The sequence below is a fragment of the Hevea brasiliensis genome, chromosome 11 (genome assembly GCF_030052815.1).
Source record: "Hevea brasiliensis isolate MT/VB/25A 57/8 chromosome 11, ASM3005281v1, whole genome shotgun sequence".
Lineage (NCBI taxonomy): Eukaryota > Viridiplantae > Streptophyta > Magnoliopsida > Malpighiales > Euphorbiaceae > Hevea > Hevea brasiliensis.
The window spans coordinates 457,418-482,668 of NC_079503.1; the positions used below are offsets into that span (position 1 = coordinate 457,418).

Sequence of the window (25,251 nt, forward strand, 5' to 3'; positions counted from 1 at the left end):
GTATAGGCTGCCCATTTGCTGGAAGTTTTGGACCTTGAGTCCAGTGGGTTTGGGCAGCCATAAATTAATTTGTATACCTCCAAGTAGTGTAAGGTCAATTAAAGGTGAAACTAGGGACATAATGCCATAATTTTGATGAGGAGACCCTGTCCAGAAAACTAACTTAGAATTACCTAAAATTTGCCTAAATTTGGGTAACTGAAATTCTGGACCTGGAAAATGACCAAATAAACAATGTTTGCTTATTTAGCCTTAACTTTGTGTAGAGAGATCCAAATGACCTGATTCTTGAACCCATGAAAAGCTTAGACAATGTAAAACAACTTTTATGAAGAATAAAAATCCAAATTCTGACCATAACCAATTCAAATTGCTAGCCAAATTCAGGACACCAAAACTGCCAAAACCAAAATCTGCCCAGAAAATCTGGGAATGGACCAATCCGGCCAGTTATAGTAAAAATACCATAACTTGAGCTACAAAACTCCAAATGAAGTGATTCAAAAAGAAAATTAAAGAAGACACATTAAGCAACAACTTTTATGAAGAAACTTTTGCTAAATTCCTATTGTAGATTAGTTCAATGAAACAGTAAACATAGGCAATGAAATCTGAAAATTTGAAATAACTTCTAATGAGCCTTGAATTGAGTTTGGCAACCAATGCTAACAAATGTAAAATTCAAAATGTGGTATTATAGTGTAATTAGGACTTACATATCTATTTATTATGAAAAAAAGTCAATACTTTTGCATAAATAGTAAGGTTAATAGTAACCACCAAACATCAAATGCAAAGAACTAAACAATTAACTTTGTTAACATGCATTAGTATGCCAAGTATTATTGGTTTGGATAGTTTGGCATGCCAATAGGGTTCCGATAACAATACTGCATATGGCTTCATGCCATTTCGTGATTTATGACATATAGTATCATTTCGTGATATTATGGCTTTTGGCCATTTTGTTATACTTGACACACTCAGCTTTATGCCTGATGTTTATTATGACTAGTTAGCCATTCTATTGCACACCTGATAGACACTATGTGACCGATGGTGTGACGACCCAAAGTACTTGGTACCCAGTACCAGTTTACCCGTTTATCCAGTCCAGTCAACTGGTATATGTTACTTGGATAACCAAAATAAATCTTAATAATTTATAACCAAATAATGAACATAAAAAGTACGAAATGGATAATATTACGAATAATTACAAAAAAATTTAGTTTGCATAAAATAATATCATAATTTTTATATATTTAATTATTTTAGTTTATTTTTTTATTTTATATTGGCACCACTAAGCTGTATTACTTAGCACGTCGCTTTTTGCCACACGTAGGTAGTGGAGACATAGATAAAGAGCCCAACAGACCTCATACTGGGTGAGAGTCTAGATCTGTATTGAGTCCGGTGTCATCTTCACTATAGTTCATTTTGAGTATGACCCATTAGGCTTGTTAGTAGCTTTTGTATTTTGTAGCTATATATTCATTTTGTATTGTAAATTATGAACCTGTGTAATTATTGTAAATTATGCAAATTAATGAAGATTGAGTATTTCTTTTATGAATGTGATGATAAATTTATTTATGTATAGAATGTTTGAAATTATGAATGGCAATATTGAGATGAAGTATTGGAATAGAATATGAGAAAGAATTTATATTATTGAGATTTTAAACATGTGAAATTCGTCAAAATTATTAATAAATTAGAAGAAACTCTGGTTTCTCCAATAAATTATTCAGATATAATTTAAAAAAAAATAAAAAATGATTATTAGGAAATGTTATAAGATAAGTTAAGATGCTCCGGCACTGAGTGTGACATGACTCGCCCAGCTACACTGTAAACGAGTAAGGGACGTCACACTAATATTTTATGATTATAGTTTAAAGAATTCTATAAAATTAATGAATAAAGATATAATGATTGAATTTTTTTAATAAAATTATTCAGCCTCATATGAAATATATTTTTAAATATATATATATATATATATATAATTTTCAATGAGAATATAAATATCCAAATTTAACTCGAGACTATAACTAGTTATCAATCTTAATTTTATTATACATATTATATTTTTTTATTATTCATTTGATATAATTATTTGAGTCGTTATTAAGAAATTTATTATTTAAAAATATTTATAATTAAAATTTTTAAATTTTTATTTTATGTTAAATTTAATATCTTTTAATTATAAAAATTTTTAAATAAGTTTTAATCTTTTAATACATAAAAAATTATTTAAAAATTTTAAAATAATATCTTACCTTTTAATCACGTGCAATTGATGCCAAACCTGGTGTTAATCTTTAATGATTTACATTATATAATGATGGTAATATATAAGAGAAAAAAACACGCGTACACATATATATATATATATATATATATATATAAAGAAAATATTTTAAATGTGTTTTGACATACACATGACGGGGAATAAATAAATTTAAAATTAATTTTAAATTAAATATATTTATGTATTTTTAATTTTCTAATAATTTTTTTTTGTTATTTTGAATTAAAATAAAATTAAAAAATAAATTAAAAATAATTTAATATTAAATTATTATTTTTAATATTTTATTATTAAAAAATTAAAAAAATAATATTTCAAATTTTTTTAACAAAAGTCTATTTGATGCGATGGTTTTTTTGTTTTTTGGATAATGCAAGTGAAGGAAATCCGCCTACGTGGCGGTGCCTACACCAATAGGAAAAATCACGTGGGCCATACTACGATTTCCATTGCAACTTGTCAAGAGAAATAAATCAACAATAGCTGTCACCATTCCATCAACTCCAATAATATCTCCAGCACCTTCTTCTGCAGCTCCAATGGCTGCTGCTGCTTCTTCTTCCTTTGCTCTGTTACCTGCATTCAGAGGCCCCGAATTATGCAATCCCAGACCCCTAATCTCTCTATCGAAACCCCTAAACTTTCCAATTGCCTTTTCATCGCCATCTCAATATAGACAGAACAGAACTCCGCGAATCGTGTGTTCGGTTTCGATCTCTAGTCCGGAAGTTCAAACCGGGCGACCCGATGATCTTGTTGATTCTATTCTGTCCAAGGTATGATCCAATTCCAATGCATTTGATTTGGGAATTCATTCTCTGGCGAAACCTGGTTCATTAATATTTTTTTTTTTGGTGGGGGGGAAGAATTAATCAGGTAACGCAAACAGATGGAGGAGTTTCGCTGACTAAAGAAGAGCACGAAGAGGTATCTGCAGTTGCTCAGCAATTGCAGAATTATTGTGTGGCTGAACCGGTGAGATGTCCTCTTATCTTTGGAGGTAAATTCCAAATAATGTTATTGGTAATTGTAATTATCGTAATCGTTAATTACGTTACGAGTTTGATCAATGGAGTTATTAGCAGAGTGGGATGTGGTGTACTGTTCGAGACCAACTTCACCTTGGGGTGGGTATAGGAGTGCATTGGGCCGTCTTGTATTTAGAACCAAGGAAATGATTCAGGCGGTTGAAGCTCCTGACACTATAAGGAATAAGGTGTCCTTTTCTCTTTTGGGTTTCCTTGATGGAGAGGTCTCTCTCAAAGGTAGGCCAATCTGCATTTTTTTTTTATTATTATTCTAGGAATAAATGGAACAGCAAAGTTCCTAATACATGATTCTTGTTGTTGTGAATTGATAGTTAAGATTCTAGAACATCCATTTCCATCAATTTTTATGCCTCCTAGGCTGTGGTTCCAGTAACCCAGCTTTCGAACTCCCCTGCCCCTATTGCCCCCATTCTTTGTGCATGTGCCTCCTACATTCTTAAGTCATAGGATGCGGTTTTCTGTTCTTGCAACGATATAAATTTGAGTTGGGATTTTTCAGCACAGAAGTTCCACTGTAGTGTGTGCGGTTAGCAAATAGAAATGATCCATTCAGTGGATCCTCATGAGTTCCCTCCATTAGCTAATATGGGGAGAAAAATGTGTTGTTCACAAATGCTACCCATTATGCTTTGTTGCTTTTGATTCATATCCCTGTTTCACCAGACTCAAATTGACTTAACTGAAAAGAATTTCTGGATCCACTACCGCTCCTAGGTTACAATTTGAGTTAATCCTTCAATTTTGGCATTGACATGTAGCCCAACTTTAGCTTCCTTTCTTAAATGCATTGGATGTTGAATTACCCTTACTTTCTCAATATCTAGGTAAGTTGAAGGTTTTGGATGAGAGTTGGATCCAAGTTATATTTGAGGCACCTCAACTGAAGGTTGGAGCACTAGAGTTTCAGTATGGCGGTCAAAGTGAGGTTAAGCTGCAGATAACATACATCGACGAGAAGATTAGGTTAGGAAAAGGCTCTAGAGGTTCTTTATTTGTTTTTCAAAGACGTAGATAAGACTCTGTGAAGTGTTCATGTATGAACATTCCTTCTTTGTAAGCTATTCCTGTTGTGGGAGAAATATTGAGCATCTTTCTATAGTGATGAGCTTACTTCATGGTCACTATGGAAAACTTATTTTAACGTCTTGATGTGATGAATTAAATAACACTACAGTGATTTCTTTTTCCTGTCTTCATCTTCTTCTTCTACTTGTTCTTCAAGTAATTTTTTTTTCCTGAAACTGGAATACTTGTGTTCACCCGATAAAATGAGTAATGTTAACGCATATTCATTTGCTAGCTAGGATAAAAGAGGTCATTATATCAGCTAATGCATGTTGATATTAAAATGGAATATTATGTGGTATTTTCATCCTTCAACAAAAGCATTTGTAGCTAGCTCTTCAGGGACAGATTGAGCTCCCCAGAAAGATGGTGGTGTACCTGAACAATTTGAACACATTATGGTTGGGCGACAAACATATTAGACTATATACATACGCAAGCATACAAATTTATTATGGGCCTCACTCGTCTGCATATGAAAGTGAGCTATTGGCCTAAGAATGCAACTGTGAGCGTGTTTTTGCATGGCAGTGAAACATAGCAGCATCATCATCAGCAGTGACAGAAAGCATTTAAAGATAAGATACAAATATATTATTCACAATACAGAACTGCAGACATCCCTAACATCATGTTCAGTCCCATTAAATAAGTATCAGAGTCAAACTTTGAAATTCCATGAAAAGGTTATATCAAAGGCTCAAAAATACAAAAATCAAAGGGCAGAAATTGGGAAATACAGTATCCAGACGCTATGGGATTAAAGAAATGCCCTTAAGAAAATATTTCTTCTTAACCAATCGATGCCAAATGATTTTCACAAAGTTGCATTCAGAAGAGCTTAAAGCGTAGTTTCTTCCTCCTCATACGCCAGTGCCAGTCTGGCCTGGGTTTGGTCCAGGACGGGTCAAACTCGGAGTTGACCAAAACCAAATTAATTTTTAACTCCTTAAGTTTGGATCCGGATAAAAACTGAATTTTTTACCTTTTTTTAAATTAACTGTAAAATTTAATGAATCAAATTGAATAAAAATGAAACCAAATTAATTTCAATTCCAATCTACAATCACCGATTCAATTCTAGTTTTGACATTAACCAGACGAAGAGGAGGAAAGACATACTCCTTGATCTTTTTCTCTTTGTGTATATTTGTGATTTAAAAAAAAAAGTCAATAAATTTAGGATTTTAATTGGAGGAGTAAACAAATATTAATATTGAAATTTAGAATTTTAATTCTTTTCGTTTTCTTATGAAGATTTATTATTATTTATCCACTTCTAATTTTTTTTGTGGTTATCATTTGATTCCTTTCTATCGTCGTTTTAACCGACTTTTCAACAGTCAGCGATTTTCCTTCCACGCCAAATTCACCTCTGTGTCTCTGAGCTTTTCGCTATGGATCTGGTTTTCCGAAATTGCATAAACGCATCATCTTTCTCCTCTGAGAATCACAGAAATGTACACCCACGTTCCAAGATTTCACACTCAACGTCTCAAAGAAGGAACAGATGGTCGCCGATTCGAGTTTCGAGTCTCGCAGCGGCGTCCACAGCTGAAAATTCCAGAAATGGAACCGCCACAGCAACTAGGACCAATAGGAGCATAGCGTCTACCACTGAGAATGACAACAAAGCTTCTTTACGGTTACTAGGCAAGTCTAGCGCCGCCCTGGAACAACTCGACATCGAGCGCGGAGTCTGCGTGCCGTTTCGAAAGTACTCTCCCGAGACAGTATGATTATTCTCATTTGTTTTGAGATTAACGGTTTGTTTGCCATGAATAAATGACATAAATTTCATATTCACTTGTTCTAAATTTAAATAATTTCATGTTCCTTGCGGTTGATATGACAATGATTTTCTTATTGTTGTATAATAGGTGAGGAATAAGGTATTGGAATCCAGAGCATCTATAGTGTCTCTAATGTTACGTGGAGTGGAAATAGTGTGGAATTTGGGATTGTACTGGTCTGCCTTGATGTATGATTGCTTGGTAGGAAGGGATAAAGAGGTTGTTCCATATCGTGCTCGTCAGCTGAGAAACCTCTTGTGCGATTTAGGACCTTCTTTTATCAAAGCTGGGCAGGTTTATTACTTTTTAATCTTTTTGAACTTCTGTTTCATTGAATTATTCTCTTCCATTTTATAATTTTATATTGCAACTACTTTTGCTGATTGTTATATTTCCTGAGTTTCAGCAAGAGAATTTCACGCTGGCTTTCTGAATTTACCTGTAGTGGTTTTGGGCATCAGTATTGACTTGATATTCTTTGTGCCTTTTCAGGTTCTCGCCAACAGACCTGATATCATTAGAGAAGATTACATGAATGAGCTCTGCATTCTTCAAGATGATGTTCCTCCTTTCCCCAATCAGGTAAAAGCATATGCTTTACTGGCAATTAGTTTGTACACGCATTCAATGAGGCTATTTCCTTGTATCATTATTGGGATTGCATTTTTTTGCATAACTAGTTTGAAAATTTTGATAGGTTGCTTTCAAAATTATAGAAGAGGAATTGGGCCAACCTCTGGAAGCTGTATTCACCAAAATTTCATCACAAACAATAGCAGCTGCAAGCTTGGGTCAAGTTTACCGAGCTACCTTACGAGATACAGGCGAGGATGTTGCAATTAAGGTTGTGTGATATTAGTAGTAGGCAAGCTATCCTGTGAAGGTTCTTTAAAATTTTTTTTAATGGTTTCTTTTCCATGTGTTCTTCTGATGTACATTAGATGATGAGTAAAACAGACACTAACAACATTTGTATTGTGGATGATAATACCTTGCTTCAATGTCTGTAAGTGCTAGTATTATGACTGCCTTACTCTTTATAAATGTAAGGTGTGGCATGAGGTGGGGGAGTAAAAATTATAAAAGGATGCTGCACACAGTGGGCACTAAATTAGTTGACAAACATCTAGGTGTTAATTGCTCCTGCAAGATATATTAAGATACTGCAAATTTTTCTGTATCAATAATATCAAGTCATTTTATTTGCAGGTGCAAAGGCCTGAGATAGAACCTATAATCTACCGGGACCTTTTTCTTTTCAGAACTCTTGCTTCATTCCTAAATGGTATCAGCTTACAGAAACTGGGATGCAATGCTGAGCTGATAGTTGATGAATTTGGTGAGAAACTTTTGGAGGAGCTTGATTACACCTTGGTATTTTTCAAAACTGTCCTTAATAATCTTCTTGTGCACTGTTAAACCTAGATAAAGAGTAATCATGAGCTAAAACTTGTCCGAGCATTATGTACTTGATATCTATTTCCATGGCAGCCAAACTAATATGATTTGTTCCCTTCTCACCTTTAGCAATGATATTTTTTTATACTTTATTTTGTTTATGTTTTACTGATAGTTCTATTTCCTTACTCAGGATATTTTGTTTATGTTTTACTGATAGTTCTGTTTCCTTGCTCAGGAAGCTCGGAATATTGAAGATTTTCTGGAAAACTTCAAAGATGATCCTACCGTTAAAATTCCTCTGGTTTACAGAAATCTTTCTGGTTCCCGTGTTTTAGTAATGGAGTGGATAGATGGTATTCGGTGCACAAACCCACAGGTTTCGATATCAAAATCATGGTGCACTTTCAGTTTCTTTCTTTCTTTTTCTAAATGCAAGAGTTGACATATTGCTTACTTTAACTCAGGCTATCAAGGAAGCTGGCATTGACGTAAATGGATTTTTAACAGTTGGGGTGAGTGCTGCTTTGCGGCAATTGCTAGAGTTTGGGTTATTTCATGGAGACCCACATCCTGGGAATATTTTTGCTATGCGAGATGGACGTATTGCATATGTGGACTTTGGGAATGTTGCAGTTCTTAGTCAGGTAGGGTGTTTGTTTCCAAGACATGCAGGAAAAAGACAACGTCCATGTAAAAATGAGGCCTCATTTCTTCTTAGATTTACCATACAAGAAAACTCATTATCATTTTCTGAAGGTGATAAGATGTATAGATTTGTCGGTAGGGTTATAGCAGGAAATTAGTTCAGTACATCAAGTGGGAAACTGTAACTACTAGTTAATTTTACTTACATTGGAGCATGCATTTTACCATCTTGCATTCTGACACGATTTCTATATTTCAGCAAAATAAGCAAATACTGATTGATGCTGTTGTGCATGCTGTAAATGAGGACTATGTTGAGATGGCAAATGATTTCACTAGGCTTGGCTTCTTGGCCAGTGGAACTGATGTCTCTCCCATCATTCCAGCTTTGGAAGCAATTTGGCAGAATTCAGTTGGGAAAGGACTTTCTGATTTTAATTTCAGAATTGTTACAGGTAGTTTTTCGGCCTGTAATCCTTGGTTTGTTTGCCGACACAATGCATCATATCTCTGAAAGTTCCCATATGGTCACAGAATTATACTGCCCTTTAACAGAGTCAATATGTAGTTCTAGTAATCCAACCCTTGTCATAAAGAGACTTTTAATTACAATAATCATGAGTTATATCCTGTATACAAACTGCAGGGAAATTTAACCAGTTGGTTTACAATTATCCCATCCGTATACCAGAGCGATTTTCCCTTGTTATCCGTTCTTTATTGACTCAAGAGGGCATCTGTTTCACCCTGAAGCCAGATTTTAAATTTCTTGAGGTGACGACCTATCTTTCTTCTCTTATTTTTGCCTTTTCTTTCATAATTGTTTAAGGTTTCCTTTGTTGCAACTTATGGGCATTTTTGTTGTTATTTGTGTTCCAACAGTATATATGGCCTGTAATCTTTTCATAGCTTGATCCACTGTGATCAGGATAGGGTTTGTGGCTCTTAAAAAGCTTGATTGGTTGTGCTAGACTTTGTCTAATCAAGAGTGTCATTGAACATTTGATTAGGTTGCCTACCCATATGTGGCAAAGCGCCTACTAACAGACCCAAATCCAGCTCTTCGTGAACGCCTAATACAGGTAAGTCTTAGCTACTAGTTATCTCCTGCATATAAGGTTTAGGGTTGTGCATCAACTGCATATTTTATGTTTCAAAACTTATTTTTAGTTGTTGCCTTCTAGGATCATCATAGGCCTATTGCCTCTAAAAGTATTATTGTTCTCTTTCAGAAACTATCATTACTTTATTCTTCTGCTCTCCGTATACTTATTACTATGGTTCTTAGTTGCCACCTGGGACCACATTGGCTTGACATGCTAATACACTGCTTTCATATGATCTTTTTAAGGCTAAGTTGACCACATTGGCTTCACATGCTAGTACACTGTTTTCGTATGATCTTTTTAAGGCTAAGTTTAGGCACATAATAATTTGTGTATTTCGTGGCCAGACTTTTTATCAGTCATTACAACAATATATTTTTAGAGACAGTGTTGTCACCAGGCGCTTGGTCGCTCAGGCTCTCGCCTAGGCGCCTGGGCAAGGCGAAATCCAAGCACCTCGCCTGGGAAGCCTCCAGGCGAGGCGACTTCAACCAGGTGAGGCCTAGGCGAGGCGAGGAAAGGCGTGAAAATGCAAGAATTTAAAAAAAAAAAAAAGTTGAGAGAGAACATGACTACCTTCTTCTCTTTCTTTCTTTATTTTTTTTGGGTTATGTTATGGAATGTTAACTTTGTATATTTATTTGTATCTCTAACTTATAGCATAGCATATATGTATTAGCTTAATTATAGGATTACTTTCCTTCTTAATTAGGATCACAATTGTATAAATATGTTGCAATCCTTCTTTGAGAAAAATGAGAAAATATTTTCACAGTATGGTATCAAAGCCATTGTGAAAGGATTTTTTTTTTTTTTTTTTTTCTCTTTTCTATTTTTCTCTATGTTTTTGGCTATTGGAAGAATTGGGCCACCGCAAAGGGTGACCATCTTGTTTCACCTCCCATCCCAAACGTCAGGTAGGTCGCCAGCAATCAGCTTCCAGGAGGTCCGGTCACTAGTGGAGCCGTGCATGAGTGGCAAGCGCCGACAGAAGGATTAACGCAGTTTCATGCGTTGGCGTGTCAGAGCGCGTGCGCCGTTCGATCGCCGTTTGTTTCTTTTCCGAGCACTTCCAACGGCCTCTTCTTGGATAGGGATAAGTTATCCGGTGTGTAGCTCCTTGATTCTTGTGCCTTTTGTGGTTTGAATGTTTAAAACGGTACTGTTTCTACTATTTTTTGACAACTCCAGCGTGTTGTATTGTTTCTGAGTCATCTCGTATTTGTTTTGTTATTGCTTTCTATGATTTGATGTGTATCTTGGTAGTTTTAAAGAAATTTTGGGTTATTTGCTCCTTGATAAATTGGTTGTGTTAAGTTTCTTAGAATGACAAATATTAAGAATGTAGTTGCTGATGTGATTCCTGTGATGACTAAAATCACGGAGTATAAACCTAGTGGTTCCAATTATTTAGAGTGAAGCAAGACCGTTCGTATTTATTTGTGAAGTATTGATAAGGATAATCACCTTACCAAAGATCCTCCTAATGATGATACAAAGCAGACTTGGATGAGGGAAGATGCTCGGTTGTTCCTACAGTTTCGAAATTCCATTAGCAGTGAGGTAATTAGTTTAATTAATCACTATGAGTTTGTTAAAGACATGATGGATTATTTAGAATATTTGTACTTGGACAAAGGAAATGTTTCTCATACTTATGAAGTATGCAAGGCATTCTATAGAGTAGAAAAGTAAGATAGGTCTCTTACAGCTTATTTTATGAATTTAAAGCGAGTTTATGAGAAACTCAATATATTGATGCCATTTAATCCTGATGTGAAAGCCCAGGAGGCTCAAAGGGAGCAAATGGCTATAATGAGTTTTTCTTGCAGATCTTCCTCTAGAGTTTGAGACTGCCAAATCTCAAATTTTTTCTGGTTCTAAAATTTCTTTTCTGCATGACACTTTCACTAGAGTACTTCGTACAGAATCTTCCCAATCTCCCCAATCTATAAACATTGCTTTGGTTAGTCGCAATGATAGTGGGAGGCAGGGCAACAGAGGAGGAAACAGAGGAGGGTTCAATGGCAATAGAGGTAATCAACGAAGTGGGAATCTTGCGATCACATAAAACCCTCGTGGCATGTTTCCACTTCAACCATCCAGCTTTAATCCTATAACTAACATCCTCCTTACATCCCCCATCTACTTGAAGGACTGAGCCGAGATATTTAAAGTAATTACTTTGGATCAGTACCACTCCATCCAAATTAATTCCTTCCCTATTACCAGTTTGCTCTTCACTAAACTTGTAATGCATGTATTCTATCTTCGTTCTACTTAATTTAAAACCATTTGACTCTAGAGTATTTCTTCAAAACTTTAGCTTTCTATTGACTCATTCTCGCGTCTCATCTATCAGAATTATATCATTCACAAACATCATACACCAAGGGATACTCTCTTGTATATGTTTTGTCAATTCATCTAAAACTAATGTAAAAAGGTAAGGGCTTACAGCTGAACCTTGGTGTAATCCAACTGAGTTGGGAAATTCTCTTGTGTTCCCTCCCACTGTGCGCACAATAGTAGTTGCTCCTTCATACATATCTTTCAACACTTGTATGTACCTAATAGGTACCCTCTTTTGTTCTAACACTCTCCATAAGACATCTCTTGAAACACTATTACAAGCTTTCTCCAAATTAATAAAAATCATGTGTAAATCTTTCTTCACATCTCTATATTTCTCCATCAAGCTTCTAATGAGAAAGATCGTTTTCATAGTTGAACGATCGGGCATGAAGCCAAATTGATTAGGAAAGATAGAAGTATCATGACGTGGTCGATGTTCCACAACTTTTTCTCACAACTTCATAGTATGGCTCTTGAGTTTAATTCCCTTATAACTCCTCTTTCTGAAAAAAACTATTTTAGTTTCAGCTGAAGAATAACTCCGCCTAAGTAGTTTGCGCTTAGCCGGTCCCAAGCCCGGATGAAGGAGGAGGGTTGCGGTAGGTGACAACCAGCGTAAAAATTTCGTCACACCTTATGATATGGATTCAATGATATAAACGTTGGGGCGTCCTCTACTAACGACGCGCTACATCGGAGCCCGGGTGTAGTGAGAAATATGCAAGGGTGTAGGGCGTTCACCGAAAGCGACGCGCCATGCCATGCCATGCCATGCCGGCGCCCGGGTGTGGTGTTAAGTGAGCAAGGGTTCCCACATCATGGACGGGTGTGGGTAAATAAGTTAGTCCATAGGACAAGAGAGACATAGAAAACAATAGAAGATATCATAGAAAGAGACCAATTAGGAAGGAGCAGGTTAGGAGGAGGATCAGGGTTGATACTTGGAATATTGGATCACTTACAGGAAAATTAATGGAGCTTGTGGATACCTTGGAAAGGAGAATGGTGAATATTGCTTGCATTCAGGAGACTAAATGGGTAGGAGAGAAAAGTAAGGAAGTGGGTAATTCAGGGTACAAATTGTGGTTTACCGGAAATGAGAGAAATAAGAACGGAGTGGGCATAATCATAGACCAGACATTGAAAGACGCAGTAATAGCTGTGAAAAGAGTAGGAGATAGAATTATACTATTAAAACTAGTGCCAGAAGGAGAAACAATAAATATAGTTAGTGCTTATGCCCCACAAATAGGACTAGACAGTAAGAGTAAATAAATGTTTTGGGAAGATATGGATGATTTAATGCAAAGCATACCGAATGAAGATAATGTTTTCATTGGTGGAGATTTGAATGGACATGTAGGAAGTGATAGACAAGGTTATGAGAATGTTCATGGAGGTTTTGGTTTTAGAAGTCGAAATGAGGAGGGAAAAAGCATCCTGGATTTTGCTATGGCATACGACCTAATACTAGTAAACATAGTTATCAAAGGCGCAAGGCGCACCTAGGCGCAAGGCGCAGGCGCGTGCCCGAGAGAGCCGAGGTGCAAAAATAAAAAATATATATTAAAAATAAAAAAAATTATAATTATGCTATTACACCTCAAGTAACATAAAACTATATAATAATAACTAACAAATATGCAAGTAATAATTAGTTTATAATCCAAAAGAGATAAAAATAAACTACTAAAAATTAAAGTTTAATAAACTAGTAAACTACTAAATGTTCAATCCCCATCAATAGAAATATCAAAATCCTCTTCATCTTCTTCATCTTCTTCATCATCTTCATTATCCTCCTCATACTCATCTTCCAAATTAACATCTTCTTCATCATCATTTTCTTCCTTGTCTTCAAGAAGTGAAGAAGTACGAGTGGATGATACTTTTCTTTTTTGCTGTGATGTAGATGCAACATTTTTCCCTTTGCTTAATCTAGTGTTGTAGGCATTCTCTTTAGCTCCAGTAGCTGCAGCAACCACATTCCATGTCAAATCATCATCTTCAAAAACAAGTTCATCTCTATCAATCTCTTCCTCCATTTGACCCATCAATCATTCATTACTATCATCAATGTCTTTCAATGAGATGGGGTCAATGCGGTCACGTGCATCATATCTACGCTTTAATGACCGATTGTACTTGACAAACACCAAATCATTCAAGCGATTTTGAGCTAGTATATTTCTTTTTTTACTGTGAATCTGCAAAATATAACAATTTTAATAATTATAATTTTTGAAAGAACAAATGAAAGGTATAATTCTAAAGGGAGATATTTTGTCACTTACATGCTCAAAGATGCTCCAATTACGCTCACAACCAGATGCACTACAAGTGAGGCTAAGCACTTTAACAGCAAAATTTCTCAAATTTGGAGTTGTTGCTCCATAAGTTTGCCACCATGTAGCTAATGAAAAAATAATGCATATTAATTATTATTCAAAAATATTGCAATATGAGATTACATGCTTATGGATAAAATTATATTACCTGGAGATACTTTCTTTCGATTCCTAATTGCCATATCCATCCCAAAGATACCTTCAGCATTTTGATAAAAAGGCAATTGTGCCATTATTTTGTCTTGCTCTTCTTTGCTTGGAATCAACCTTGCTACAACTTGGAATAAACCGGTAACAACCTTAACATCTTCATTAATTTTCTCATTTGAATAAAAAAATTCAGGATTCAAATAATATCCAGCTGCGTGCAAAGGTCGATGGAGTTGGCTTCCCATCGTTTATCAATAATCTCAAAAATTGTCCTGTATTTTTCTTCATTTTCATCAAATGACTTTGCAATTGCTTCTTTAGCCCTATCCATCGCCTCATAAATATATCCCATTGCAGGCATTTTCTCACCATCAACTAATGTAAGCACACGAACTAATGGACCAAATATCTTTAAGATATAAACAATATTAGTCCAAAAAGTAGGCATCATGACAATACTGTATACTTTTTTACCAGACAGTTCTTTTGCCCACTTACTTTTGGTCCATTCCTCTGAGGTAAACATCTTTCTCAAATTCGCCTTGTGCTTACGTATACGTTGAAGGGTGAGAAAAGCAGTTGCAAATCTTGTGACAACTAGCCTAATTAGCTCTCTTTCACCAGTAAAGTGCCGCAACATGTTCACAACACCCGGACGAATGTAAATATATCCATTCAATGTCACTGCCCTTTTAATTGTGTTATGAATTTTGGGAATTTTTCCAATATCTTCTAGCATCAAATCTAGGCAATGAGCAGCACAAGGAGTCCAATACAAATGAGGGCACTTTGTTTCTAACAACTTCCCTAAAAACAAAACAAATATGGTAGCAAGTAGCATAAATATTAAATACATTATTTACTTACAATTAAATTAAACTATCTAATAATAGTAAGAATAAAAACTCTTAATTACCTGCAAGCACACAATTGCTAGCATTATCTGTCACAACTTGAACCACATTAGCCTCTCCAACACGCTCTACAAATCTATTAAGCAGGTCATACATCTTATCACCAGTTTTTGAGTACTCTGAAGCATCAACAGATTCCATGAAAACAGTTCCCTTTGGAGAATTCACCAAGAAATTAATCAAAGTCCTTTGTTTCTTATCAGTCCAACCATCTGCCATTATAGAACAACCATACTTTGCCCATTCTTCTTCATAGGACTTTAATGAATTCTTCACCTCAGCAACTTCTTCATTCAATAAGGGAACCCGCACCTCATGAAAACTAGGTGCTTTCATACCAATCCCAAATTGTCCAATAGACTCCACCATAACTTGAAAACTTGGATAATTGACAGCATTAAAAGGAATTGCCGCATCATACATCCATCGAGCTATATCCTTACATGCTTTTTTTCTCAATTCCTTTTTACATGCCTCATTAATAGTGGTTTGCTTCAGCTTTGAATTTTTTCTATCCTGTACCGCCTTTGCAGCACTTTTGGCAAAATATAAATCTATTGGACCCTTTGTCCTTGCCTTCTTTTGAACCTTACTATTTCCTTTTGAGCCTCTAAGAATTGTCCCAACATCATCTTCATCTTCGTCATCTCCAAGAATTTCAACATCCTCATAATCAGGCAATTTATCTAAGGTCTTTGCTGAAGCCTTTTGCTGCATATACTCTTGTAGCTCTTCACGCACATGTGTTGGACACTTCTTACACATTGTAGCATTTCGAAATCCTCCAACTAAATGCTGTTTAGCTCGAAATATCCCTCCTTTTGTAACTTTGCTACAAAAGTTACAAGCAACATCATTTCTATTGTTTGGATTCACCAAGTGGACATATTTCCATGCGGGATCTTTGTTGCTATTGTCAGTTTTAGCAGCGGTAGATGCTTCCGATTCCATCTTTGCAAAAATAAAATAAAAAGATAAGAAAATTAATAATTTAACAAGTAACAACAAGCCAACAATAATATGCATACCAATTTATAGTACCATAATCCAATTATAATAATAGAAATTAACAATTTATGATAACACAAACTCAATTACAATATTTCTAATAATTTCTAAGAAGACCTAATAACAATTAGCAATAAGAAAATAAAGTCATAAAACATTTTTAATCCAATAATAAAACTAAAAGCTAATAAGAGTAATTGAATTAGCATATTATTAGCATCTCAAGTTGTCAAGTCTCAACTCTCAACATATTTTCACATATTCACAATAAATAATATGTCAAAATCACAAATTTATACTAAAAAGAAAAGGAAAAGAAAAATATTGCAGGGTAAGGACTAAGGAGAGAGCATGGCATTGGCAGCCAAAAAAAAAAAGATGCAGAAGAAGAATGTAGTGCAGAATCAGTGCAGGAAAGAGAGAGAGAGAGCATGGCAGCCAAAAAAAAAGATGCAGAAAACAAAGTGCAGTGCAGAAACACTGCAGGAGAGAGAGAGAGAGCATGGCAGTCCAAAAAAAAAAAAAGAGAAGCAGAAACAGAAAATGCAGTGCAGAAACACTACAGGAGGGAGAGAGAGAGAGAGAGAGCCTGACAGTCCAAAAAAAAAAAAAAAAAAGGAAGCAGAAACAGAGAGTGTAGTGCAGAAGAGAGAGCATGGCAATCCAAAAAAAAAAAAAAAGGAAGCAGAAACAGAAAGTGCAGTGCAGAAACACTACAGGGAGAGAGAGAGAGAGAGAGCATGGCAGTCAAAAAAAAAAAAAGAGAAGCAGAAAAAGAATACCCAGCACAGGAAAGGGAGAGAGAGAGAGAGAGAGAGAGAGAGAGAGAAAGAAGAAGAAGAAGAAGAAGAAGAAGAAGAAGAATAAGAAAAGAATAAGAAAAAATACATACCAGGTTTGTTTGATCTCTCCCTTCACTCCTCCTCTTCTTCTTCTTCCTCTTCTTCTTCTTTTTGCTGGCTGCTGGCTGCTGGACAAGTTTAAAAAAAAAAAAACCCTAGCAGCCCACCCTTTTATAATGCGCCTTGCCTCATTGGGGTGCGCCTCAGCTGCCCCGAGGCCCCTGGGGCTGCCCCCGGTGCGCCTTGCGCCTGAGGCGCGCCTTTGATAACAGTGCTAGCAAATACCTACTTTATAAAAAGAGAGTCACATTTAGTGACTTTCTAAAGTGGGCAACATAGAAGCCAAATCGATTTCCTCTTAACCAGGAAGACAAATAGAGCTCTATGCAAGGATTGCAAGGTCATTCCAGGAGAGGCTTTAACAAGTCAACATCGGTTGGTGGTCTTGGATGTCAAGTTTAAGAATAATTCAAGTAAGGTCAGAAGAAATAGTGTAGCTCGAGCAAAGTGGTGAGAGTTCAAAGGAGTAAAGCAAGTGAAGTTCAAAAATGAGCTTCTCGAGTCCGAAGTATGGAAGCTGGATATGGAGGCCAATGATATGTGGATACAGATGGCATCAAAGATTAGAGAAGTAGCTAGAAAAGTACTTGGAGAGTCTAAAGGACATGGACCACCTTCAAAAGAGAGATGGTGGTGGAATCAGGAAGTACAAAAGGCAATGAAGAGAAAAAGGGAATGGTATAAGAAATTACCTAAATGTCATAATAATGAGGCATATGAACAGTACAAGATAGCAAAGAAAGAGGCAAAAAAGGCAGTTAGTCAAGCAAGAGCACAAGTCTTTGAAAAGTTATATGAGAAACTTGGAACTAAAGAAGGGGAGAAAGATATTTATAGATTAGCAAGGAGGAGAGAAAGGAAATGTCAAGATCTCAATCAAGTTAGGTGCATTAAGGATAAAGAAGGAAAAGTGTTGGTGAAAAATGAGGACATTAAAGAAAGATGGAGAAATTATTTTAATGATCTCTTTAATAATAGTCAAAATGGTAATAGCGTGAATATAGATTATAGAATAATAGAAAAGAATGTGAATTATATTAGAAGGATTAGATCTTTAGAAGTAAATGAAGCACTTAAGAGAATGAAAGTGGGTAAAGCCTGTGGACCAGATGAAATACCAATTGAAGTGTGGAAGTGTTTGGGAGATATGGGAGTGGCATGGTTAACTAAATTATTTAATAAGATTCTAAACTCAAAGAAAATGCCTGATGAATGGAGGAGGAGTAACTTAGTATCTATTTTTAAAAATAAAGGAGACATACAGAGTTGCTCAAACTATAGGGGAATTAAACTCATGAGCCATATTACGAAGTTGTGGGAGAGAGTTGTGGAGCATCGACTACGTCATGATACTCCTATCTTTCTCAATCAATTTGGTTTCATGCCCGGTCGTTCAACTATGGAAGCGATTTTTCTCATTAGAAGCTTGATGGAGAAATATAGAGATATGAAGAATGATCTACACATGGTTTTTATTGATTTGGAGAAGGCTTATGACAGTGTTCTAAGAGATGTCTTATGGAATGTGTTAGAACAAAAGAGGGTATCTATTAGGTACATACAAGTGTTGAAAGATATGTATGAAGGAGCAACTACTATTGTGCGCACGGTGGGAGGGGATACAAGAGATTTTCCGATCTCAATTGGATTACACCAAAGATCAGCCATAAGCCCTTACCTTTTTACATTAGTTTTAGATGAATTGACGAAACATATACAAGAGAGTATTCCTTGGTGCATGATGTTTGCGGATGATATTTTTCTGATAGATGAGACACGAGGAGTCAATAGAAAGTTAGAGCTTTGGAGAAGTGCTCTAGAGTCAAAGGGTTTTAAGTTAAGTAGAACGAAGACAGAATACATGCATTGCAAGTTCAGTGAAGGCCAAACTGGTGATAGGGAAGGAGTTAGTTTGAATGGAGTGGTACTGTCCCAAAGTAATCACTTTAAATATCTAGGCTCAGTCCTTCAAGTAGATGGGGGATGTGAGGAGGATGTTAGTCATAGGATTAAAACCGGATGGTTGAAGTGGAGACGTGCCACGGGAGTTTTATGTGATCGTAAGATTCCCAATAAGTTGAAAGGAAAATTTTACCGTACAGCCATACGACTGGCTATGTTATATGGTAGTGAGTGTTGGGCACTGAGAGTCGTATGTGTCTAAGATAAGAGTTGCAGAGATGAGAATGTTAAGGTGGATGAGTGGCCATACTAGACTAGATAAAGTCCGTAATGAGAGTATTAGAGAAAAGGTAGGAGTGGTGCCAATTGAAGATAAGTTGAGAGAAGGGAGATTGAGGTGTTTTGGTCATGTGAAGCGTAGACATACGGAGGCTCCAGTTAGACAAGTAGAGCACATTAGGTTAGAGGATAGAAAGAAAAAAGTGGTAGACCTAAATTGACTTGGAGGAGAGTAGTACAACATGACCTAGAAGCATTACACATTTCTGAGGATTTAACCCAAAATCGTTTAGAGTGGAGAAAGCGAATCCATATAGCCGACCCCAAATTTTTGGGATAAAGGCTTAGTTGAGTTGAGTTTAGTTTAGTTTCGTTTCAGCTGAAGAATATTCACAATTCTCTCAGTATCAGGTATCATTAAAATTCGCTAATTGACCAGCCGCTGCTATTGCTAGGTCAGATAATTCCACTACATGTCTTGTGTCATCTTCTTCAAAGTGGGTCATTGATTATGGGGCTATAGACCACATAAAATAACTCTAGTCTTTTGTCTCAATTTCAACCTTATTACTCGTCTTCTTCTGTCACTTTAGCTGATGGGTCTAAATCTTGTGTCACGAGTTTTAGTATAGCTAATATATCACCCTCAATCTCTGTGTTTTCAGTTTTATGCTTACCTAAATTTGCTTTTAATTCACTCTCTGTTAGTTAATTTACTCATACCCTCAATTGTTGTATCTCATTTTTTCCCGATCATTGTCTCTTTTGGGATCTCACGACGAAGTAGATTATTGGTAAAGGGTATGAGTCTGGGGGCTTGTACATCATTGACAAGCAGGTGCTGGGATCTTTTGTGTGCTCCAGTGCCTTAAGTCCTCTCGAAGTTCATTGTCGGTTAGGTCATCCTTCCCTATCTGTCATGAAGAACCTATATCCACAGTTTTAGTCTTTGTCAGTTTTAAATTGTGAGTCATGTTAGTTTGCCAAACACCATCGTTTACCTACAGTGTCTCGAGTTAATAAACGGGCTTCGTTTCCTTTTGAGTCAGTTCATTCTGATATATGGGGTCCATGTTCTGTCATTTTTAAAACTGGGTTCAAGTATTTTATTACCTTTGTTGATGACTACTCTCGTGTTATTTGGTTATTTTTAATAAAAATTCGTTCAGAGTTATTTTCTATCTTTTGTGCCTTCTGTGACGAAATCAAAACGCATTTTAATGCATTTGTTCATACCTTGAGAAGTGATAATGCAAAAGAATGCCTTTTCAGCAGTGTTTAGAATTATATGTCATAGAATGGTATTTTCCATCAAACCTCTTGTGTTTATACTCCTCAAAATAGAGTTGTCGGAAGAAAGAATCGTCACTTTCTAGAGGTAGCTAGAGTACTTTTGTTCCAAATGAAGGTACCTAAACATTTTTTGGCTGATGCAGTCTCCACGGCTTGTTTTATAATTAACCGTATGCCATCATCTGTCCTGTACGATGACATTCCTTATAATGTGTTGTTTCCCTCTAAATCTTTGTTTCCCATTGAACCTCGTATTTTTGTGTGCACTTGTTTTGTTCATGATTTTCGTCCGCTGGTTGCCAAATTGGATCCCAAGTCTCTCAAGTATGTCTTTCTTAGGTACTCTCATCTTCAGAAGGGGTGTCGGTGTTTTTCTTCTACCCTCAATAAATATCTTGTGTCTGTTGATGTTACATTTTTTGAGTTTACCGCATTTTTTCCTCAATCATCTGTGTATGATAGTCAGGGGGAGGAGGATGATCTCTTAATATATACTACGTCTAGTCCTCTCTTATCATATAATCCTTCAGTCGTCTTTACAAGTTCGGCCTAAACCACCAGTTCATCATGTTTATTCTAGGACCTTTCCTAGGAGGATGGAAGAGATCCAAGACTCAGACTCAAACTCTGTATTGCCTTCTTCGTTGGGAGATCTAGTTCCTGCTTCTGGTCCTTATTTCGACCTTAATTTACCAATTACTCTTCGTAAAGGTAAATGCACATATACTTATCCTATTTCATCTTTTGTTTCTTATAATCAGTTGTCTTTTTGTTTTCGGTGTTTTGTTACTTCTTTAGACTCTATCTATATTCCCAAAACTGTTAGTGAGGCATTATCCCATTCCGGCTGGTGTGATGCTATGAGAGAGGAGATGGAGGCTCTAGAAGCTAATGGTACATGAGACTTGGTATCTCTGCCCACTGGTAAGAAGGCTGTAGGTTATAAATGGGTGTTCATAGTGAAAGTGAATCCTGATGGATCTGTGACTTGGTTAAAAGCTCGTCTTGTGGCAAAAAGATATGCTCAGACATATGGAGTTGATTACTCTGATACTTTTTCACCTGTAGCTAAACTTGCTTTTGTTTGCTTGTTCATTTCTTTAATAGCTATATATAATTGGCCTTTGCACCAGTTGGATATCAAGAATGCTTTTTCTTCATGGTAATCTTCAAGAAGAGGTGTATATGGAGCAACCACTTGGGTTTGTTGCTCAGGGGGAGTCGAGCAAAGTTTGCAAGCTTTGCAAATCTCTTTATGGTTTGAAACAAAGTCCCTGAGCTTGGTTTGGAAGATTTAGTGAGGTGGTACAGCAGCTTGGTATGCAAAAGAGCAATTTTGATCATTCTGTATTTTTTAGGCATTTTGGAAGTGGTCTAATCTTGCTTATAGTATATGTTAATGACATTGTCATTAGTGGAAGTGAATTTGTTGGCATTTCATCACTTAAGTCATTTCTTCAAACTCAATTTCGAATAAAAGATTTGGTTTTGTTGAAATATTTTTTGGGCATTGAAGTTTCAAGATGTAAGAAAGGCATCTTCTTGTCTCAAAGGAAGTATGTTCTTGATTTATTGGCAGAGACTGGAAAATTAGGCGCTAAACCATATAGCGCACCAATGAATCCTAACGTTCAGCTTACAACAGGAGATAGTGAGCTATTTGATGATCCTAAAAGGTATAGGAGATTGGTTGGAAAGCCGAATTATCTGACAGTGACTTGTTCAAATATTACTTACTATGTTAGTATTATGAGTCAGTTTATGTCTTTCCCTACTGTTACTCATTGGGAAGCTTTGGGACAGATATTGTGCTATTTGAAAGGTACTCTGGGTCATGGTCTTTTGTATAGCAATAATGGGCATTTAAATATTGAGTGTTTTTTAGATGCAGATTAGGCAGGATCAAAGATTGACAGGAGATCAACAACAGGGTGTTGTGTTTTTGTTGGAGAAAACTTGGTGTCGTGGAGGAGTAAGAAGCAGAGTGTGGTTTCTCGTTCAACTGCTGAATCAGAATATTGGGCTATGACACAGTCAGTATGTGAAGTTATGTGGGTGCTTCAGTTACTGGATGAGGTTGGTCTTAAGGTTCCATTACCTGCAAAATTATGGTGTGATAATCAAGCAGCTCTCCATATTGTTTCTAATCCTGTGTATCATGAACGAACTAAACACATCGAGATTGACTGTCACTTTATTCGAGAGAAGATTCAACAGAAGGTTGTCTTAACAGAGCATGTTAAAATAAGAGAGCAATTGAGAGGTATTTTTACAAAAGCTCTAAATGGAGCTCAAGTTGACTACATTTGTAGTAAGTTGGGTATAATTAACATCTATACTCCAACTTGAGGGAGAGTGTTATGGAATGTCAACTTTGTATATTTATTTATATCCCTAACTTATAGCATGGCAGATATGTATTTGCTTAATTATAGGATTACTTCAGATTTATATTTGCTTAATTATAGGATTACTTTCCTTCTTAGTTAGGATCACAATTGTATAAATATGTTGTAGTCCTTTGAGAAAAATGAGAATATTTTCACAACAGATTAAACGTTTCCATTATTTTTCTTCGTTCTTCTCTTCTATCCCTCAAATTTTGAAATTCTTTTTTTAGTTCACTTTTTTTTTTTCTTAAACCAGTATATTATTTGAAATTCTGCATTTATTTTATATTTTTTTTGTCTAAAATTCTGTCACATTTTTGTTATTCCAGCCGAGTATGTTTATTGTTCATTTTCTTGTTTTTATTACTCTTTATTAGACGTGTCATGGAATTCTTTGGATTTCATTGTTCTTATTCTTAGTGTAAACAAAAGAATCTTTTCATTCTCCTCCTTCATTGATCACTGATTTAAATTCCTAACTCTATCAAATACACTGTCCATCCCAAATTTTTTTTACTCCTATTGAATATTATTTTTCTAAAATTCAGTTGCATTACACACTACAATCTATTTGAGAACTCTATTACAGTAATCTAGTCTATTTTAGTATTTACAAGTTACTGTTCTAATCTATTCTAGTGTTTTTAATTCTCATGTTGAATTTTTTTTTTTTTTATTTGGTTAAGATCAAAACAAATGGCTGAAAAATCTATAACATCATCACACACAAACAATAAAAAGGATATAACATGAAAACATGCATGAATGCTTTTGATCTTAAAGCTTAAAACCTATAATATATTATGAAATATGAATATGAAATTTAGCAATTTATTGATTTTATGTTATATTAGAGTCTTTTACATTATATATTTAATTATTTATTATTTTAGAATGAATTAGCTCCACACTTCGCTCAGGCGAGCGCTAATGCTTCAGGCGATGGAGGACATTTTCGCCTTAAGGGCGCCTAGTGCTTTTGACATCACTATTTAGAGAGCATATTGAGCTCTGCATCCTTAAAATTTAAGTTCTAATAATCCAAGCAATAGTGCTTGGAGACTAAGGCAGGTAAACAGGGACACTCCTGCCATACCCTAAGTGCTGAGTTGGACTAATCGAGAATTCAGAGTGGGTGATGTGTTAAGTTTGAATGCCTTTAATGATGATCTTCTTTTCTGTTGCAGGTTTTGTTTAAAGATGGTGTTTTCCAGTGGAAACGGCTTGAAAACCTTATTGTTCTTGCAAAGGAGAATGTAGCTAGGATGAGCAGCAACCCTGCATTGCAAGTAAAGAATATGTCTGTATCGTTTCTTGGCCCAAGAAAACTAGTTTTGCTTCAGTTTTTTAAGAAGCTATTTTAACATATATATACTTTTGCCCCTCAGGCGAAATTCAAGAAACTTGCATGTGGAAAGGAAGCTAGATCTGACAGACACTATAAAAGATGGAGCTCGCCTTTTCTTTACTGACGAAGGAATTCGTAGACAGCTGCTTTTGGCGCTGACTGAAGATTCAAAGCTTCACATTGAAGAGGTCTGTCTGTAGTGCGTAATTCTTATTTTCATGTTATTTTTACAATAACTTATTATGGAAAGCAACAAATGCCATTCTTTTGATGCAGTTGGGATTCGTTAGTCTTTATTCTGAAATGACATTTGCCTTCTGTAGCTTGTAGATGTTTATAGACTGGTTGAGGATGAATTAGATATACCTTCAGTAGCTGTTGAAGTTGTACGAGGTAAAAAACGCATATCTAGCCAATTAAATTTCTTTTTTAATTGATATTCAATTCTTATAACAGTAGCTAAGCCTTATTCCCAAATTAATTAGGGTTAGCTATATGAATCCTTTTTTGCCATTCAACTCTATTATATACCAAGTCCGTATCGGTATTCAATGCTTGCTACTAAAAAATTGTATGCTTTTGAATTGCAGACTTTCCAAATGTTATCCGGGATCTCATGCTTTCATGGTGTGACTCGGTCTTATCTGACAGATGATTAATGCTTGGTGTGGCAGCATGTATAAAAATTTGCAAGTTTGAATTAAACTATACAGGCCAACGAAAGGCTTCTAAGTTCTACCTTTCTTCTTTTGCGGTGAGGAATTTTTTTCAAGTTGTAAATGCCAAGCGAAAAAACATTATTTGTTACGAGAGGAAAGAAGATCTCCATGCAATGTGGTTTCCTTTAGACAATACCTCAAATCGTTTTTCACTTATTCCTAGCCACCTTCTCCATCTGACCTCTCATCATATGCGCACAATTGGCTAAATATTCTCAGCAATAAAGGTAAAATTGTAGCAATTCATTTTTAATATTAAAA

At 35.7% G+C, this 25,251-nt stretch overlaps 3 protein-coding genes across 10 annotated transcripts; 2 read left to right on the forward strand and 1 right to left on the reverse strand.

Moving 5' to 3' along the window:
• The first annotated feature begins 2,812 nt into the window (after positions 1 to 2,812).
• Positions 2,813 to 4,560, forward strand: LOC110658602 (probable plastid-lipid-associated protein 8, chloroplastic). Its single transcript, XM_021816280.2, has 4 exons — positions 2,813 to 3,099; positions 3,200 to 3,323; positions 3,409 to 3,588; positions 4,197 to 4,560. The coding sequence occupies exons 1-4, from the start codon at positions 2,863 to 2,865 to the stop codon at positions 4,385 to 4,387; spliced, it is 732 nt and encodes a 243-aa protein (XP_021671972.2). The 5' UTR covers positions 2,813 to 2,862; the 3' UTR covers positions 4,388 to 4,560.
• A 965-nt stretch (positions 4,561 to 5,525) lies between these two features.
• On the forward strand, positions 5,526 to 25,125 carry LOC110658564 (protein ACTIVITY OF BC1 COMPLEX KINASE 1, chloroplastic). 6 transcript variants are annotated; one of them, XR_009141220.1, is made up of 14 exons: positions 5,529 to 6,170; positions 6,318 to 6,524; positions 6,723 to 6,812; positions 6,928 to 7,074; positions 7,440 to 7,604; positions 7,867 to 8,007; positions 8,096 to 8,275; positions 8,536 to 8,731; positions 8,923 to 9,050; positions 9,287 to 9,358; positions 24,111 to 24,223; positions 24,312 to 24,459; positions 24,548 to 24,664; positions 24,862 to 25,125. XR_009141220.1 is itself a non-coding variant. In XM_021816226.2 (14 exons), exons 1-14 carry the CDS (start codon positions 5,835 to 5,837, stop codon positions 24,924 to 24,926), a joined length of 2,058 nt encoding a protein of 685 aa, XP_021671918.1. In that variant the 5' UTR covers positions 5,534 to 5,834; the 3' UTR covers positions 24,927 to 25,125. The 6 variants fall into 6 exon arrangements, 5 of the variants coding, with proteins under 5 accessions (XP_057985514.1, XP_021671945.1, XP_057985515.1 ...); XM_021816226.2 differs by having other exon boundaries at positions 5,534 to 6,170; positions 24,595 to 24,664; XM_021816261.2 differs by having other exon boundaries at positions 6,017 to 6,154; positions 24,595 to 24,664.
• Positions 13,341 to 16,735, reverse strand: LOC110652544 (uncharacterized). Of its 3 annotated transcripts, none has more exons than XM_058129534.1 (3): positions 15,152 to 16,731; positions 14,032 to 14,150; positions 13,341 to 13,944 (listed from the first exon to the last, which is right to left on the reverse strand). In XM_058129534.1, exons 1-3 carry the CDS (start codon positions 16,173 to 16,175, stop codon positions 13,795 to 13,797), a joined length of 1,293 nt encoding a protein of 430 aa, XP_057985517.1. In that variant the 5' UTR covers positions 16,176 to 16,731; the 3' UTR covers positions 13,341 to 13,794. The 3 variants fall into 3 exon arrangements, 2 of the variants coding, with proteins under 2 accessions (XP_057985517.1, XP_057985516.1); XR_009141221.1 differs by lacking the exon at positions 13,341 to 13,944 and adding an exon at positions 14,234 to 15,042 and having other exon boundaries at positions 15,152 to 16,735; XM_058129533.1 differs by lacking the exons at positions 13,341 to 13,944; positions 14,032 to 14,150 and adding an exon at positions 14,183 to 15,042 and having other exon boundaries at positions 15,152 to 16,735.
• Positions 25,126 to 25,251: the final 126 nt, after the last annotated feature.

Bases quoted from the DNA above. Each gene is read 5' to 3' on its own strand.
- LOC110658602 (XM_021816280.2), top strand. From the start codon at position 2,863: ATGGCTGCTGCTGCTTCTTCTTCCTTTGCTCTGTTACCTGCATTCAGA. The intron at 3,100-3,199 runs GTATGATCCAAT...AGAATTAATCAG, and splicing joins TTGATTCTATTCTGTCCAAG to GTAACGCAAACAGATGGAGG. The intron at 3,589-4,196 runs GTAGGCCAATCT...CTCAATATCTAG, and splicing joins TGGAGAGGTCTCTCTCAAAG to GTAAGTTGAAGGTTTTGGAT.
- LOC110658564 (XM_021816226.2), top strand. From the start codon at position 5,835: ATGGATCTGGTTTTCCGAAATTGCATAAACGCATCATCTTTCTCCTCT. The intron at 8,008-8,095 runs GTTTCGATATCA...ACTTTAACTCAG, and splicing joins TTCGGTGCACAAACCCACAG to GCTATCAAGGAAGCTGGCAT. The intron at 9,359-24,110 runs GTAAGTCTTAGC...TTTCTGTTGCAG, and splicing joins TTCGTGAACGCCTAATACAG to GTTTTGTTTAAAGATGGTGT.
- LOC110652544 (XM_058129533.1), bottom strand. From the start codon at position 16,175: ATGCATATTATTGTTGGCTTGTTGTTACTTGTTAAATTATTAATTTTC. The intron at 15,043-15,151 runs GTAATTAAGAGT...TTTTGTTTTTAG, and splicing joins TAGCAATTGTGTGCTTGCAG to GGAAGTTGTTAGAAACAAAG.